Genomic DNA, 15,946 nt, shown 5'->3' with positions numbered 1-15,946 from the left:
CGGAAGTCACGTAGAATGCAATTATTTTCGGTAGATTCAGATGGTACACAAGGATTAGACGATGATCTTATCTTTTCTTGCAGAAAAGTTTACCACGTTTTGTCATTGGGAATTAAATCAGGAGTTTGAAGTTTCCGGATATGGTTAAATTTATACATGGGTTTAAAAACTCTTTTAAACCTGGGTCATCGGAATGCACGCCATCGAGCCTTACAATATTTCTCGCACTCTGTCGTGTATTTCCCAATGAAAGACCCGAACCAAACTATCAGCAGCCTAATGATAAGTGAAGTGTTTAATAGTTGTCTGCGGTGATTAATGTGTTTATCTGAATTTGATCTACATTTTTTTATTGTTTGGCTGAACTCTTTTAGTCCTCTCCGGTCATTTGCATATTAGAGTGTTTATTTGTCGTTTTTCTAAAAAGATACGAGTTATACAAGATAAGAGATAAATGAAATCTAGTTAAACAAAATATGCATATATTCCTATAGTTTTAAGAGTAATTTTGAATGAGTGATTGTAATTCTACGCCATTTTGAAAGTAAACTTTGGAATTCTAGATTTCTTCATCCAGAGTTGTAAAAAGTCGCGTGACCAATAATCGAATCTATTTTTACTTCCGCCAGTGGTTACGAAATCTGTACTACAGCCTCCACACTACGCATTTTTTTTAGTCTCGATCCTTCTCTCTATGTCTCAATCATCCGCCTAAGCGAGCGTGGAATTATCAGTCGATGGTAAAAGCACTGAAGTAAATGCACCTTTTAAAATGTCTTGCAACTTTGAACCACAATTATCATGAACAAACATTTATCACTTCCAATAGTGAAGCAGTCGACCGTTACTGTCACCTCTTGTCACGCGCGTGGGTCGTGATCATTGCAAAAGAAAACCGCAAGTCAACCGATTCGGAATAAATACATTTACCGCCTTTAGACACAGGAACAGTATTTGAGGTCTTGATACAGTGCAGACTGCTGTCGAGCACATCTCAAACTTTAATATTTCTCACAATGAGTGACCTCAATATGGAAGCGTTCTTGGACGAAAGACTGCACGATATTGACGAGTTCATTCAGTCTGAGCTTGGATTCGCTCCCTTGAGTGTCACAGAACCATTTAACGGAGAAGAAGTACATAGTCTGAGCTCCACGCTTGGTGCACCTGATGCTTTGCTCCTCGAACATTTGCAGGGTAAAGATAAGTTGATGAATTTCTGTCGTATATGCAGTGAGGGATGATGATATGTTAGTACAAATGGTAAACGTACTCTAAGCGAGTTGGAAAATGTGTTATCTTTACCCTCATTATTTACGTTGCTATGAGTCATTTTTTTCCCCGAGTTTGAATGCTAACCCAAAGCACTAAATCCATAGGCGGAATTCCTTGTCCAGGCGTGAGTTTTCAAGATAAAGAACGAAGTCAATCGCTAACACTTCGTAGTTGTCATCGTGTATGAAAACGATGACAATTACCCTTTTGATCACTCTTCCACCCTTGGACTATGACAGATCTCAAAGTTATTTGAAAATTTTCATTCTGATTCATTTCTTGAAGACGAGCCAGCCAGCTTGACGGCCAGTACACATATGGGAAGCCAAGCTCTTGAAGTAGAGGTAGATATTCAGATAATGGATCTGAAAGATGTTTACGACAAAAAGACAAAGAAAACCAACGAGGGCCATTTAGAATATACCTTAATGGACTCACAAGTGTCCGTGGCGATTCGAGCATCTGATGATATCACAGGTCTTAAGGCCTACACTCGAAGGTGTGCTGAGGCTGCGATCAAGACTCGCGATACTACAGGTGAGATGTGAATCCCAAAATACGTGAAACACTGTCCTGTAAATGAGAATGGATTGGCACCGTAACTGTGAAGGTAAAGTTTTGTTCTAGTCTGGATTAGGAAACCAGTACTGATGTCTTGAGCAATTGCTGAGCCTGTAGGTCCACTGGAGTTATAAAAGTAAAAAACTATACAAGGAGATGCTACGTTCGACAGTTTAAGTTAATTTGGTTCATGTTTCGCCCGGCTCATTGACCAAATGTTTGAATCTGTAGGTCCAGTGGAGTTAGAAGTACACATTACACAAAGCGAGGCAAAGTGCCACCTTGCCACAGTTGATCTTGGGTCGGTGTACAAAACACACGAAGGTGATTCAGTCTATAGGCTGGAAAAGGCAGATGTAGTTCATCGAAACAAATGGGAACTGGTAATAGCCATGGAATTTAAGTCGGGCTTGAGGGGAGTTGTGAAGTCAAGGCCATTCAGAGTTACAACTAAGGCAAGCTTCAAAATGAAGAGGGATGGAGTTGGTTAGTAATTGTATAATTCATGGGGAAAGTATTGTTGCATTTTATGCCTTAGTACTACATTTGTTGGCGTTAAACACTTTGTCGACATCCAGCTGAGAGCTTTAGATCGTTACGATATTTTCAGTATTTGATGTAATAGAAGAGTCTTTGTAAGGTCGTAATTGAGCTCTCTTGTGAGGTATGGTTTTGGACCAGCGACATCAGTTGGGAAGAAATTTTCTGATCGCCGGTAATGGCCAGCTTCTGGTGATGTTCATTATTGAATTTGTATAACGGTTTCTCTTATAGGTAACTGTTTACCTAACAGTGGTAACATGCAAAGGATTATTCGAAAGTTTAAGTGGTCTGACATCAAAGAAGTAACTGAGCTGTCTGGAAGAAGCATGCATCCACCTTATCGTGGAACGAGACAGGGTTAGTTGTCGAATACCTTGTATATATTTGAATCTCCTTTTTGATTAAAAGGATTGTTAAAAAGTAGATGTCAATATAATTTTGTAGGCGATGTTTCGAAAAATAAGTGAAGAAAAAATCAGACAAAAGGTGACAAGTATCATAAATTTAAGAACTATGATTTGTTTCGTATCATTAAAAGCGAAACGATCTACTAACTTTTAAGAGGAATTGTTTTTCTTGACTTCTTCTAGCACACATTACAGTTCAATATGTACTCTTAAGAGGTTAAACATTGGCGCAAATGATGGCTTGGAGTCTAGCTAAATATAAATCACATGGTGTAGATAACGTCTGTCATAAATAGATAGGGCGAATCATCAATACTGCACTAAAAAATTCCTAGAATGGCTTTATTAAGTTTAAAAAATTAGTTATTTTGGATGTCAAGGTAAAAAAAAAACCATATTTCGTAAGAAAAAGAAAGTTAAGCCTCAATCTATGGGAAGATGTCGATCAGAATTCATTTGTTACTAAATCTTGAACTTCCGGTCGTATCCGGTCAATTGCGAAACTTTAAAAGGTCACGTTTACCTTTTTCTAATTTTATAGTGTTTGAGAAGTCATCAAAGTTTATTTTTCAACTCCAGTACATGTACAATAGTATTACCTTTCGTGTACGATATATAATCCATTTCAATACATTGGTCAAAGTGCACTAACTTGATAAGCCAACATATAGCTATCTTCAAACTCTCACTCATGCTATAACTAGTGTTTTACTTAAAAGTGTTTATGTCTCTAAGAAATTATCCATCTGCAGTTTCTTTAACTCACCTCTTTCATGGTTGCTACAAGTCAGGAAAAAGTCAGGGAATGTGAATTTTTGCAAGTTCAGGGAAAAATCAGGGAATTTCACTTCGAATCAGGGAAAGTTTGCATATTTAAAAGAAGGCAGGGAAATGTGAAGTTTTAAGAAAATAAGATGTTAATTCATCTTTTCATGATGAAAGAGGGTGGCACTTTCCTATTTTTGATGTCGATGATACTCATTGTTTAGTACAGTTGACCAATTCCTGACCAGCTTAGCCATTGATATCATTTGGTTTTATCAACGGAGTTGTTAATGTAAATTTGCCACATTATATTTGCAATACCCCCACAAACATGAAAAGTGCTGGATTCGTATTATCATTTTTTTTTATTAATTAAATTGAACCACAAGCTGATGTTGGGTCTCCAAAAAAAAAAATTCCTCCAACAAAATTACCTTAAAGAGCCATCAGTCTAGGTACACTGTATGTGACTTGCTGAAAGCACAAAGTTATGGGTGGAGAGGATGTCAGTGAGTAGGGGTTGAATGCCATCAGTTATCAGGACTAATTTGCGAAATCGTTCATTCAGTTTGTTGGGGAAATGCTACTTTTGTCAGGGCAATGCTACTTTTGTCAGGGAAAAGACAAGGAGTTAAAAATCCTGCAACTGGGGCAGTCATGGCTTTTTAGAAGCCGATTAAATAGTAAAGAATTTTATGTATTTTCACTTAGAATATCTGGATCGCGACGCCTTGAATCGAGATTTTGTGCGATTTACTCTAGAGGAAGATGATGTTTTTACAGCACAGCACATGTTTGCTGAGAGTTTTATGTCTCAGGATTCTAACCATACATCCAGACGTATTACTGCAGCGAAGATCTTGCTCCGAACTAACACAGCCTTAGATACGCGTGCGGTAAGTTTAAACTGCCTCACCTTTGTTATGATTTTACTTGACATGGTATCCTAAATGTAAAATTATACCTTAAGAGTCAAAACCTATATGAAAACTGTAATTGAGGCCTTGTAGCAGGCGATATTTGAAGCGTAATCTGCAAACCCTGCAGTTCAGGTCGCTGAAAATGTGACTGAGTAGAAATGTATAGAAGTAATATGGTGGTATTCATAGTGGTATACATCAAGGATACTATTATCTCTAAGTTTGGCTCCTACATGCAGGTATCTTTAAAAGTATAGGTTAGAGCTCTTACTTTTCTATGAAAGTTTTTTTTTCTATTGATCATATAGGCATGAATAATCTCTAAATTTCTTAGCCTATTACCAAAATTGTTTGGATTAAAAATCTAGAATATAAAAGTAGGGCATTATTTTTGATTTTAGTATTGTTTCCATGTTCTCCACACTTTGCTTCAATACTGTGTTATCAACTGTGAAACTGAAGAATATGGAGATTTTTGTCCTTTTTTTGATATGAAACATTCCAGAAAGACATATCTTGACATGCTGATTGCAATTCGGTGATGCAGAATGGGGGTTACAGAACTGGTTTTTGAGTTACAGAACTGTCGTGTCGCTAGGAAAGCTTTTATTGTAATTATCACAACCTTTTTAGAAATAATTAAGCATCTTTTTTAACAATGTCAAAGAAAAAAATGAAAAAACTGTGGAAGCCACGTTTCAACAAGGAACTAAACTATTTTGAAGTACCTTTACAGTTTTATGTCAATTGATAGCAATTCCAGCCATGCGATCCGAAAAAAATACCTCAATATGTTTCGACATATATCCGCTAAATGGCTAAGTTCATTTCATTTCAGGTCAGCGCGTATTATAGTCATAATCCAAAGATTGACTACGTTGTAGAGGAGCTTGACACTCTTGGTTTGTTGAAATTGGTGAGAAAGCAGCCAACACTTGTCGAACCACATGGAAAAGGAAGAAGACTCAAAAGTTCTGAAGGCGAATTCTGGTGGGCTTGCGGATATTGCTTCTTCGAACGTCGCAAGAAGTCGACCATAAAAGCTCACATTATGCAGAGGGTTTGCCAAAAGCCATTAGCAATCAAATCGCCATATAAAAGGAAAATGAGACGACAGCTCAGTCACGGAGACTTAGAGGAACATGAGTTAGATGGATATTCGTGGAAAGCCTCGCTATCCGTTTAACGACCAATTTCAGATAATATTTTTGACAACAATTCTGGTGTTTGAAATTTTTGATTATATATTTTATACTGCCTTGTTTGTTAATATTGTATAATAGAACTTCTTTGGATCAGAACGATGGTGTAAAAGTGATTTAGTTGTTATTGCTGGCGAATGACACCACCACTTTGTTGCAAATATGTGGTGTATGCATCTGACCATAAATTGTACAGTTTGTTTATAATACCCTTTTTTGTGGCAGCATCTTTAACGCCTGTTATTAACTCCAAATCGGTTATATGGCAGAAGTCCTTTTTATTTAAACTAGGCAACGTAAATTGAGATTTGTAGTAGATATGTGGTCTACAACTCTGACCATAAACTGTACATTTTGTCTATACCTGTTTCATAACGGCATTTTGAACGCTTATTGTGACTTAAAAATTGTAACATATAAGAAATCCTTTCCATGCAAGCTTGGAAACGTAATTTGAGAATTTTAGCAAATTTTAGGTCTGCACCTTTGACCATAAATTGTACAGTTTGTTTATACCTGTTTATGGCAGTATATTTACGACTTGTATTAAGTTCAAAATTGTAACATAGCAGAAATCTTTTCCGTGTGAGCTAAGAAACGTGATTTGAGATTTAAATTATTAAAAAATTAAGTACATCAAATCATGCTGTTGACGGTATTGTTTGCTGCTTTAATAGACTTTTTCAGTGCGATTATTATATCTAATATTTTTTGACTAATTACGAAGCACTGTCTCAACATTAATATACTCGAATTGACCGTTGTTGGTTTGTCGGATTGTTGTTTAAGAGACATTCTAGTATTGAACTGTTTCCCAAGGAGATCCAGCGAGAAGAGAAACCAATTTAGTGGTGAACTGAAGGGGAAAATTAACCACAGTGTAAGGGACCGTAACTTGGCATAAAAAAACCCAAAAGAGGTCATATCCAAACATTCTTAATTGTGCGATCGATGATCAGTTTGCACTGTCAAAACACCTTTAGCGATTTACGTTTTCCGAACATGTATTTTCCTAAATTCCTAGTAATTAATGTATTTCATGTCTGCTGCTATGAATATTGATGAATGATGTGGGCGATAAAGTGTCCAAAGGGATTTTGAAGAGATGTAAGGTTAACAAAGTTGAATAGACTTGTACTTTCATGACAGGTTACGTTATTGCTACATGTTTGCCGAAAGTTCCCTTGAATTTAGGGCATGATTACATTAAATTTAGAGCATGAAGAGTCCTTATTCATACTCTTTGTTCATCTGTTTCTTAGAGTTGCATAAATTTGTCACACAACTGATAGTCCGAAAGTTCCCTTGATTTGACTGTCACGATGTGGCGGTTCGTGGATGAGTGCTCGGTTTCATTCCAAACGTTTTCGGTCATGTCTGCTGCTATGAATATTGATGAATGATGTGAGCGATAAAGTGTCTAAAAGGACTTTGAAGGGATGTAAGGTTATCAAAGTTGAAATAGACTTGTACTTTCATTACAGGTTACGTAATTGCTACATCTTTGCGGCTGATGTGATGTAATCAGTGCTTGCTTGACTAATTTAGCCTTAACAGCGGGTCGGCTTTTGACAGGTCTATGAATAGCACCTTTGTTGTTGCTAAATTGGGTGCATCCGTCTATGTAACAGATACTTGGTAATCTTTCAAGCGTAAGAGTTCACCATCTACGCTAAAAGTAAAGGCTAGTAGTTAAACTCAAGGAAAATAGCGGAATATCTTCGATCAAAGTATATATATCCTTCCTGGATATCTAACAACCAAATTCAGTTTTAAATTCACTGGTTCGGTCGTTATTAATAGTAACCTTGGGACGTTGGGTGGCAAGATTTCAAGATTGCGAAATGTTCGATCTACTGGTCACGGATTAACTTTACAATACTAATTCTATGCTAATAACCCTAAAACGCACGTATGTTTGAAGGAACAAAGCAATTGATAGTTCGGTGTGTATTGTTTTGTTTTGCATTCTCTAAAACTGTCACTAACGGAGAGCGTGTTCAACTCACATGAAACATTTAGTGCAGGTATAAAGCTGAATTCTCCCGGAAATTCAAGAATATTGAAACAACAGAAAAATTGCAGAGGTGGGAGATAAATTCAGTTGCAAGTAATAGGTTGTGCAAGGTAAACCACAGAGGATAAATTACCGTGTTTAATGATTTATATTTAGGAGTACACGTACGTCTTACACCACAAGCAAAAAATAACGGCGACATCAACGTAGGACGGAGTTTAGCCAGCATATTTTAGCTCTGCTGATACTTTACTTATTACTTTGGAACAAGTTCTTTGATACCGTTTTCGCCTTATATTTGCCGGAAGTCGGCTGGTTGCGATGCTTCCAGATTGTCCCAACTTTATATCAAGACCATAAAAATTAATTCAATGTTTGTTTTTGTAAAAACGAAAGCAGGTCGCAGGTGATTTTTATTTATTTGTTATCTGTTTTCTGTGACTTGTCTGATTGTTGTGACTTCTCAACCCTCAAAGTGTTGTTGACAATTTCTATTTATTAATAGGAAGCTAACCTTTATATGGAGCAAAAACCCTATAGTGATAATTGGATCGAGTCTGTAACAATTTAAGTGAATACTTGGACACATTGTCGATGGCAGGTTGTCTTTCTAGAATAAATCACAATTGTTTTGTGTTTACATCTGATTCACTGACAAGGTGACATGACGTTTTTCCCATCAATATCTGAAATAATCATGATCTTCATTAAATAGCCAAACAAGCATGTGGCTCTACGTTTTTGCGTTGTCACCGTCGTTGTATTTTAGTGCAAACTAAGACTGACATCGGAAAGAAAGCAAACTTTTTCATTTACGTTATGGTTCAGCGGCTGAACATCAGATCGAATGCTGTTTTCTCAATCAGTCCAGTAGTGCAAAGGATTGAACACTGATATACATACTTCTCACTTGAAAATCAACAATAGTTCGGCATTAGACATGAAATGATGAAAATAAGTTTGGGTAATGATGCAATTTCCTCATGGGGTGCCAGATTACTAGTTTAATTATACTGCGCGAAATTAAACTTATTTTAGAGCGCCCCCCACCATGTAGTGAAAAATTTCACAACAAGGTCACTGAATTGAAGATTTTTGGTATGAGGAGCGGATTTCTAGATTACCTCCAGTGTTGAAAGGGTCGCGTGACTCACAACTGTCTCTACGATAACTTTCGCGACTGGTTACGTAATTCGTGCCGTCAACAGTCGTACGACTCATTTATTTCAGTCTCTTGCTGTCTTTTTATGTCTCAAGCAGCCTAATGATGGTGCACCTTATATTTATTTCCCAAAGTGGGGCCTGAGCCTAAAAAAGTTTTATCGCGCTTTGCTTTCTCCAAAAAAATCGAAAAGTTCAAAATACGCATAGATGGTCGTTGTCCCCCGGCAAAACAATGAAAAATTATGCAACTTTGGCAACCTCGTAAGTCACAACGCAACGCAATCCTGCTTTTAAATTTTGTGCGCTTGTGGATAGTCCTTTATCTTTTTGTAAATATAAATTTCTTGTTTTGTTGTTATGTTTGAGTCTGCATAGTGATCCATTGAAATTATATACTTTGCGTGTTTTTCGCAGAGGTAAAATAAAGGTCAACTTCACAGGCCCGTGAAGAGGTCTGCTGTATATAATTACAAGTTATGATATGCATCATGTTGAAGCTTGACACTTTTAGTTTAATTCCCTCAATTAGAACTTTTTGACGTTATTTTTGAAAAAGGTAACATAAAAGTATCCTTTTGGAAGAACAAAATGAGTCATAAGTTCTAAGTAGCGTGTCCAGATTGACAGGAGTTCACGCTATTTGACAAAAATGCAATGCAAATCTCCAGACAGCTGTCACGGCTATCTAAAGACCTATAAAAAGATCTGGTATTTATAGTTACAAATCATAATATACATCCTCGTTTAATTACTCATATTTCCTTTCCTGGCCTGCCATAAGCGTTCAATATTATTGTTAATAATTTCGAGTACGTGGTGTACAAATTAAGACTACTTCGAGTGAACAGACAGATGTTTTCTAGTACTTATCATAAATAGCAAACTTTCGTGACACGTTAGTGATGTTGTGAGTAGTTTCCGGTACGCCTCAATTCAGGTCGTTTCAACGAGGGACTTTGAAACTCAAGAAAGTTTTCTTCTTACTGCTGGCACAAAATCAAGGGTTACTTAGGTTTGAAATTAAGACTAAGATGGAAAATGAACTTCAATTTAACAGATCTTTACATAGCATAGAAAAATTCTTAGAGTCATCATTTTCATTATGATCAAATCATTCCCTACTGAACGATCGATCATACATCTGTCTGGCTCCCTCAACGTTTCCAAACATTGGGTTCATACGTTGAAAGTATTATTTTCGTAATCGGTTTCTCTTAATTTTTCAAGTATTTGAAAGGGTCGTGAAGAGATACTTATGTTGTTATGGAAATTTTAGTGAGTGAAAATAGACTTATCGAGCCGCCATGTTTGTTTTGCTTGTTGACATTTTTAAAGCTCGCGCTATATGGTCAGCATTAGATTCCATCAACCACAAACCACCTCGGTCGAGAGGGAGTGAGATGGAATATTTTTAAAATGACTTGCAAAACATAACCGAAGATTCTCGGAAATCCGCGAGTGTTGTAGCCGAACATCCGAAGCTGTAAACCCCATGATTCTTAAAGAAAAAACAGAAACAGCATGGCGGGAATTTTAGGGCGCGAACCTTTGCTTGATGGTAGACATGCGGATGATTTAGGATACGTTAATTCTGTTGATGAGACGTATAGACTTATTGCGGAGTTTGAAACAAGATTAACGACGAAGTTTTCTTGCTTTAAAGCTGACAAAGGTTTCAGAAACACTGGTATGTATGTGTATATATATATGTGTATATATATATATATATATATATATATCTTATATATATCAATCCTTTGATTGCATGTTAAGGCCCCTGAGGAAGGCAAATGCCGAAACGCGTCGGGTCTTTAATAAAGCGTTGAAAACGGAAGCACATTCTCCATTGTGCAAATTATATATATATATATATATATATATATATATATATATATAAAGCTATTTGGCAATACAAAGCTTTGCTTTCATTTCCAAATTGAGCACTCTATCAAGAAGGAGAAGTCATGTCTCGCTATTGAGCATTCTCACTAGTTTATCTGGTTCGAGTCCTCTGGCATGGCTTAGATTATACCCCAATTGTGGAATCATTCGGTTTAAATTAATGCTTACACCTCCTTCCTCGGATAGAAGTCACAATATACTCTGGGAAGGTGCACGAGACATTTAAGGAGCAAAAATCGTTTTTTACTGGTGTGCCTTTCCTAATTTTGGGAAAGAAAGTTTTCAATTGCCAGCACGGCGTAGATAAAACAGCTGGAGAGAAAAGGAAACGAAAAGATGCAAAAGAAGTACTGTACATAATATTTTCTTTTATCCGCGACCTTTGTGTTACTACTGTCACCTATAGCTCGCTAATCCGAAATGTCAAATGCACACATGAATGGGTTATACGACATTGATCTCAGAATACTTTTAGGACAAACGTGATAACAATTCAATCTCGGCTAAATAGTTTAGAAGTTAACAATTATAAGAACTTTTCACTAGTGTATGCTGCTTACAAAAGAGAAAGTATACGTAATTCTGCGTTTTTTGCTTTCTATCAAGCAATCATATGTTGGCTCCTTATCACGCTATGACACTTCCGTTTTGTCACATTCCAAAAAATAACTCGAGAAATACAGTATCACTCATCTTACGCTGTTATATTTACCTATTACAGAAGGCTGGAAACAAAGATTTTTTTTCAAGAAAAGAAGATTTCTTGTTCAAGACACAAGGAAGTTTGACTGCAAAGCACAGATAAAAATGCGAGAAATTTAATTTTTTTCAGAGAACAAGGTAGTTCTACTCATGTATAAATAGAACAAATCCGGTTTAATAAATCAGATACGATGCAGCACGATTCCTTTTCTTCCATCCCCACTTAAAACAAGCAAACACACCTATGGAGGTTCCAGTCTGGTCTGCAAATGAAAAGGAGGAAGGTGATCACTGCAAAATTAAGCATTAGGGTTCTTATTTATAACATATTAATTATTGTATACTGATATCAAGAAATTAAGGTTGCGAGTAGCAGCTAGCTGAATCATAGTTTGAGTTTTATCTAGTCCATTACTTTGTTAAATTTGGAGTTACCTTGTCTTGAGAGAGGGAAATTGAGGAGCTATAATATACCTATCATCAATTAGGGACCACATAGAAAAATTTATCTATAGAGACTTTTGGAGGAGTGGGGTAAGACTTGTGACAAGCTGGCAGACATACAGATGAACTTTACTGCTAAATGGGTTACAATATAAAGTGCTCTGTATTTGGATCAGCTATGGCTCAAATTAAACTTTGCTTTAGCTTCAAATTTAATCTTTTGTGGTTTCCTTTCTCTCTGTTCATTTTTCAAGTTATGTTACACAAAAGAACACAAAAATGATATGGATTGTTTTTGAATATTAAGAGGCTGGAATAAGCGAGAAACTAAAACTGTATTTTAAACAGTACAAAGTTAATTTGATCTTCAAATGTTATTTAATTTTAACCATTAATAGAATTTGCTATTTAATTTATCCCATTATCCCATTGTTTTGAATATTGTGAGCAAAAACAAACAAACACACATTTAGTAACAACTGTCCTCTATTGTGGTCAATTATCAAAAAATACATGGTATACAATGGTTTGATTCACTAATCTGGCAAAGGCCTTTCACTGTCTATCCATAAAAGGGGAAATAATTTGTAATATTTAAGACATTCTGCGTCTTGAGTGTTTACTTATTCATCCATGTGAAATTAAAGGTTACTTGAAATGTGAAAGATTTATAAGATTTTCAGACCCCTGATAACAATTACTGATTTGCTGATTTGTAGTACATAAAGAATATGATTTTAGTAGAAATAGTGGAAGGAATTTCTGGATCTGGAATTTTGTCGCAAATACCTGTTTGAGTCAGTTTAAGTCAGTTAAAAACTCTCCTGTTTCAAGAGTACATGATTGCCACACCAGAACCTTCTGTATTCTCTATTGAGCACCATGTTATGATTATGGTTTCAATGATAAAAGGTGCTGACTTAAGAACTTTGCAAAATATCTCTACATACAACATTACATTGGTGGACGGAATGCTGACCGCGCTATATTTTCGCCCAGATCTCGCGCGGTTAAAAAACCAAATTGAGCCTTCTGAAGTTCCAAAGAAGAAAATTTGAAGTATACACTTACGCATTCCTTAGGCCACGAAGTCTTCACGCTACTATTAATTTAATTACATGATTATTTGTAATCGTTGCGACAAAGCAGTACAGGTGCTAAAAGAATTTTGATAACGTGGAACAACACTTTAAGAGTGTGTCCACGAGAGCGCCAGGCAATCGTGCAACATGCCATCTCACCGATTGCAATGAAACTTTGCCAGTTTAAAGGGTCTACCCCAAAACTCAAAAAGAAAAAACTTGTTTCTGTTTTGGTTTTTCCCAGGGGGAGATAGACTACTCCTCCGGTAGTTCTTGGTTTTCACCAAGGAAATCGCTTCAAAATAGGTAAAATGTATGAAGCTCTCACTGCAATGGTATTTAACCAATTACTCTGAGGATTTGCATACATATTATTACATCCTTAGTTAATGTCCAAAGCAAGTATCAGTCAATTTGATTAAAGGTCTATCAATCAACAGAGGCAAACAAATGACTGTGTTTTCAGACGTTTTGATTCATCCAAATATTTGACAACTTTGAGGTCAAATATCTCCCCTTGCTAGAAAGCTACAACACTAATTTTAGTTCCCCTTTATAATCCTTCATTTCATCTTTGAAAACCATCAAGAGAGTCTCTGGGCACTGTCGTTATTTTGTCTTGGGTGTCTCTTAAAATCTGCGACAGTGACAAGCGTTTCTCATCTGTACTTGTCACGCAATTCTGGCTCTAGGCGGTCACTTGACCCAATAAACCTACATTTTAAAGCTTTTTATATAGGATGATTGATCGAGAAAGCTGAGAAATTTAAGGTTAGGCCGATCTCTACCAATGTCAATCACGTTAACCTTGCGCGTTACATGCTGGGACCATGTGTTTACACGGGTCGCCATTTTCAATAAGGTGTTGTTGTTCAATTAGTCTCGAATCATGCATAGTGGCAGCGGTCCTTGACCCGTAAAATACCCGACACTGCAGCAGTATCACACCAACAAACGTCAGGGTTGCCCTCTGGAGCACAAGAAAACGAAATTGATCCGTAACAGCCGAGTCAACTTCCACTCTCTGCGAAGTTCGATGACGCGAACGGACCAAAACAAGCCGAAGTGTTGGATGAAATGGAGCCGTCGCTTCGAACGCTACAGAGTCGCTTCCAGACTCAAGAGTAAGCCTGAACACGAGCAAGTTATTACCTTACTGTATGCCATGGGAGACTGTGCAGACGACATTCTAGCCACTCTCCGAATCGACGAAAACAAAGCTACTTATTTCGATGTTCGCCGCAATTTGATAGTACAAAGAGCCCGTATTAACAGGCGACACCAGTTACTTGATGAGTCGGTGGATGCCTTCATTCAAGATTTATACAGACCGACAGAAGACTGTGAGTACGGTTCTCTAAAAGAGGGCCTCATCCGTGATCGCATTGTTGTGGGAGTTCTTGATGACACGCTGTCAGATCGTCTTCAAGCGAAGGCGGACTCTACCTTCGAGCACGCAGTACCCATGAGTCGTCAGTCGGAAGCATGAGAGCAGAGGAGAGACTTCATTCTTCATTGGAAAAGCACAAACCTGACAAAAAAATCAACAAAGGCGAGCGACACCCGATCAAGGTCCGAGCGAAAATGAATGTGGTGTGGTCGACAGCAGCACAGACGAAAATAAACAAAGTCCCTTTCACACTGTTTGTCTTTCTAAAAAAGCAGGCGGTGAAGCGAAAGACCGTGAACGAAGTTGCAGATTTTGAAGACGTCAACGTCCTTCCTCGGTGAATTCTACAATAGTAAAGGAGACTTCTGGACTGCAGTTGTCAAGGTAAACGACAATGATACCCGTTTCAAATTGGATACCGGAGTGGTAGTTTCCATTGTCAGTGACAGAGAACTATGGCTTAAAGACCAGCAGTTATCAAATACCCAACAGATCTTAAGAGGTCCAGGAGGCACCATTCTCTCAGTCATTGGTACTTTTAACGAGTTTTCTCAAGGAAGAATGAGATTCCTGGGGCACATTGTTGATGCTCAAGGAGTTCATGCTGATCCAGAAAAGACAAGAGCCATTGCCCAGTTCCCAGCCCCGTCTACTGCAACAGAGCTACAGAGGTTCTTCGGGATGGTTACCCAGCAGGGAAAGTTCATTCCACGATTGGCTGACCTAAATGAACCCTTACGCCAACTGCTTCGCAAAGAAACTGAATGGTATCGGGGAGAGGTTCAGCAAACAGCCTTTCAGCGGGTTAAAGAGATCCTTGTATCAACCGAAGTCCTTGCACGCTATGACCCTACTCTTCAAACATTTATTGCAGCGGGTACCTCATCAACTGGGCTTAGAGCAGTTCTCCTTCAGACTCAAGACAATGGACAGCGCCGTCCTATCTGCTACATCTAAAGATCCCTTAGTGATGCTAAAACGAAACTATGCGGTCATCGAGAAAGAAGCTCTTGCCTCAATCTGGGCATATGAACGCCTTGAAGAATATGTGCACGGACTCAGCTTCACTTTAGAAACAAATCACAAGCCCCTTGTACCCCTTTTGACTACAACTGCACTATCCAAGACGCCACCCCGGATACTACGCTTCCGTCTCAGGATGATGAGGTACAACCCTTACGTTCTTCATGTCCCTGGAAAACGTCAAATTTCTGCTGATGCACACCCCTGAAGCTTCTGACATCCAATTTACTGAAGAGGTTGAAAACTTTGCCAGCTGCGCAACGGCCAGTCTTCCTGCAACTGCACAACGTCTTCAGGAGATCAGAAATGCCCAGAAAAGTGATGAGGAATGTTCACAGGTCAGAAGGTTTTGTCAAGAGGAATGGCCACTGTACATGCCACAACAGCCTTTACTCCGTCCATACTGGGAACACAGAGCCCACCAGGTGGTAGTCGATGATCTACTCCTCCATAACGAGTGCATTGTCATTCCACGAGTTTTTAGACTGGAAGTACTAGATTGCATCCATCGTGACCATCTCGGCATTAGCGAATGTCGTGCCAGAGCTC

General features: G+C 37.9%; 2 protein-coding genes across 3 annotated transcripts; both read left to right on the top strand.

Annotated features, from left to right (window-relative positions):
* The first annotated feature begins 79 nt into the window (after positions 1 to 79).
* LOC113674471 (uncharacterized) lies at positions 80 to 6,314 on the top strand. The gene is made up of 6 exons (XM_027190949.2): positions 80 to 1,197; positions 1,561 to 1,812; positions 2,068 to 2,322; positions 2,611 to 2,736; positions 4,263 to 4,447; positions 5,310 to 6,314. The coding sequence occupies exons 1-6, from the start codon at positions 1,017 to 1,019 to the stop codon at positions 5,655 to 5,657; spliced, it is 1,347 nt and encodes a 448-aa protein (XP_027046750.2). The 5' UTR covers positions 80 to 1,016; the 3' UTR covers positions 5,658 to 6,314.
* A 980-nt stretch (positions 6,315 to 7,294) lies between these two features.
* On the top strand, positions 7,295 to 14,912 carry LOC149046873 (uncharacterized). 2 transcript variants are annotated; one of them, XM_089204713.1, is made up of 2 exons: positions 7,295 to 7,760; positions 11,478 to 14,912. In XM_089204713.1, the coding sequence occupies exon 2, from the start codon at positions 14,021 to 14,023 to the stop codon at positions 14,471 to 14,473; it is 453 nt and encodes a 150-aa protein (XP_089060839.1). In that variant the 5' UTR covers positions 7,295 to 7,760; positions 11,478 to 14,020; the 3' UTR covers positions 14,474 to 14,912. The 2 variants fall into 2 exon arrangements, with proteins under 2 accessions (XP_089060839.1, XP_089060838.1); XM_089204712.1 differs by having other exon boundaries at positions 7,295 to 7,800.
* Positions 14,913 to 15,946: the final 1,034 nt, after the last annotated feature.

The sequence above is a fragment of the Pocillopora damicornis genome, chromosome 4 (genome assembly GCF_964200805.1).
Source record: "Pocillopora damicornis chromosome 4, jaPocDami1.2, whole genome shotgun sequence".
Classification (NCBI taxonomy): Eukaryota; Metazoa; Cnidaria; class Anthozoa; order Scleractinia; family Pocilloporidae; genus Pocillopora; species Pocillopora damicornis.
Note: the sequence above shows the minus strand (reverse complement) of the source record. Positions and strands in the feature narration are given on the sequence as shown.

Coding starts and splice junctions, on each gene's coding strand:
- LOC113674471 (XM_027190949.2), top strand. CDS start 1,017: ATGAGTGACCTCAATATGGAAGCGTTCTTGGACGAAAGACTGCACGAT. Junction 1,813..2,067: donor CAAGACTCGCGATACTACAG/GTGAGATGTGAA, acceptor TTGAATCTGTAG/GTCCAGTGGAGTTAGAAGTA. Junction 2,737..4,262: donor TTATCGTGGAACGAGACAGG/GTTAGTTGTCGA, acceptor ATTTTCACTTAG/AATATCTGGATCGCGACGCC.
- LOC149046873 (XM_089204713.1), top strand. CDS start 14,021: ATGACGCGAACGGACCAAAACAAGCCGAAGTGTTGGATGAAATGGAGC.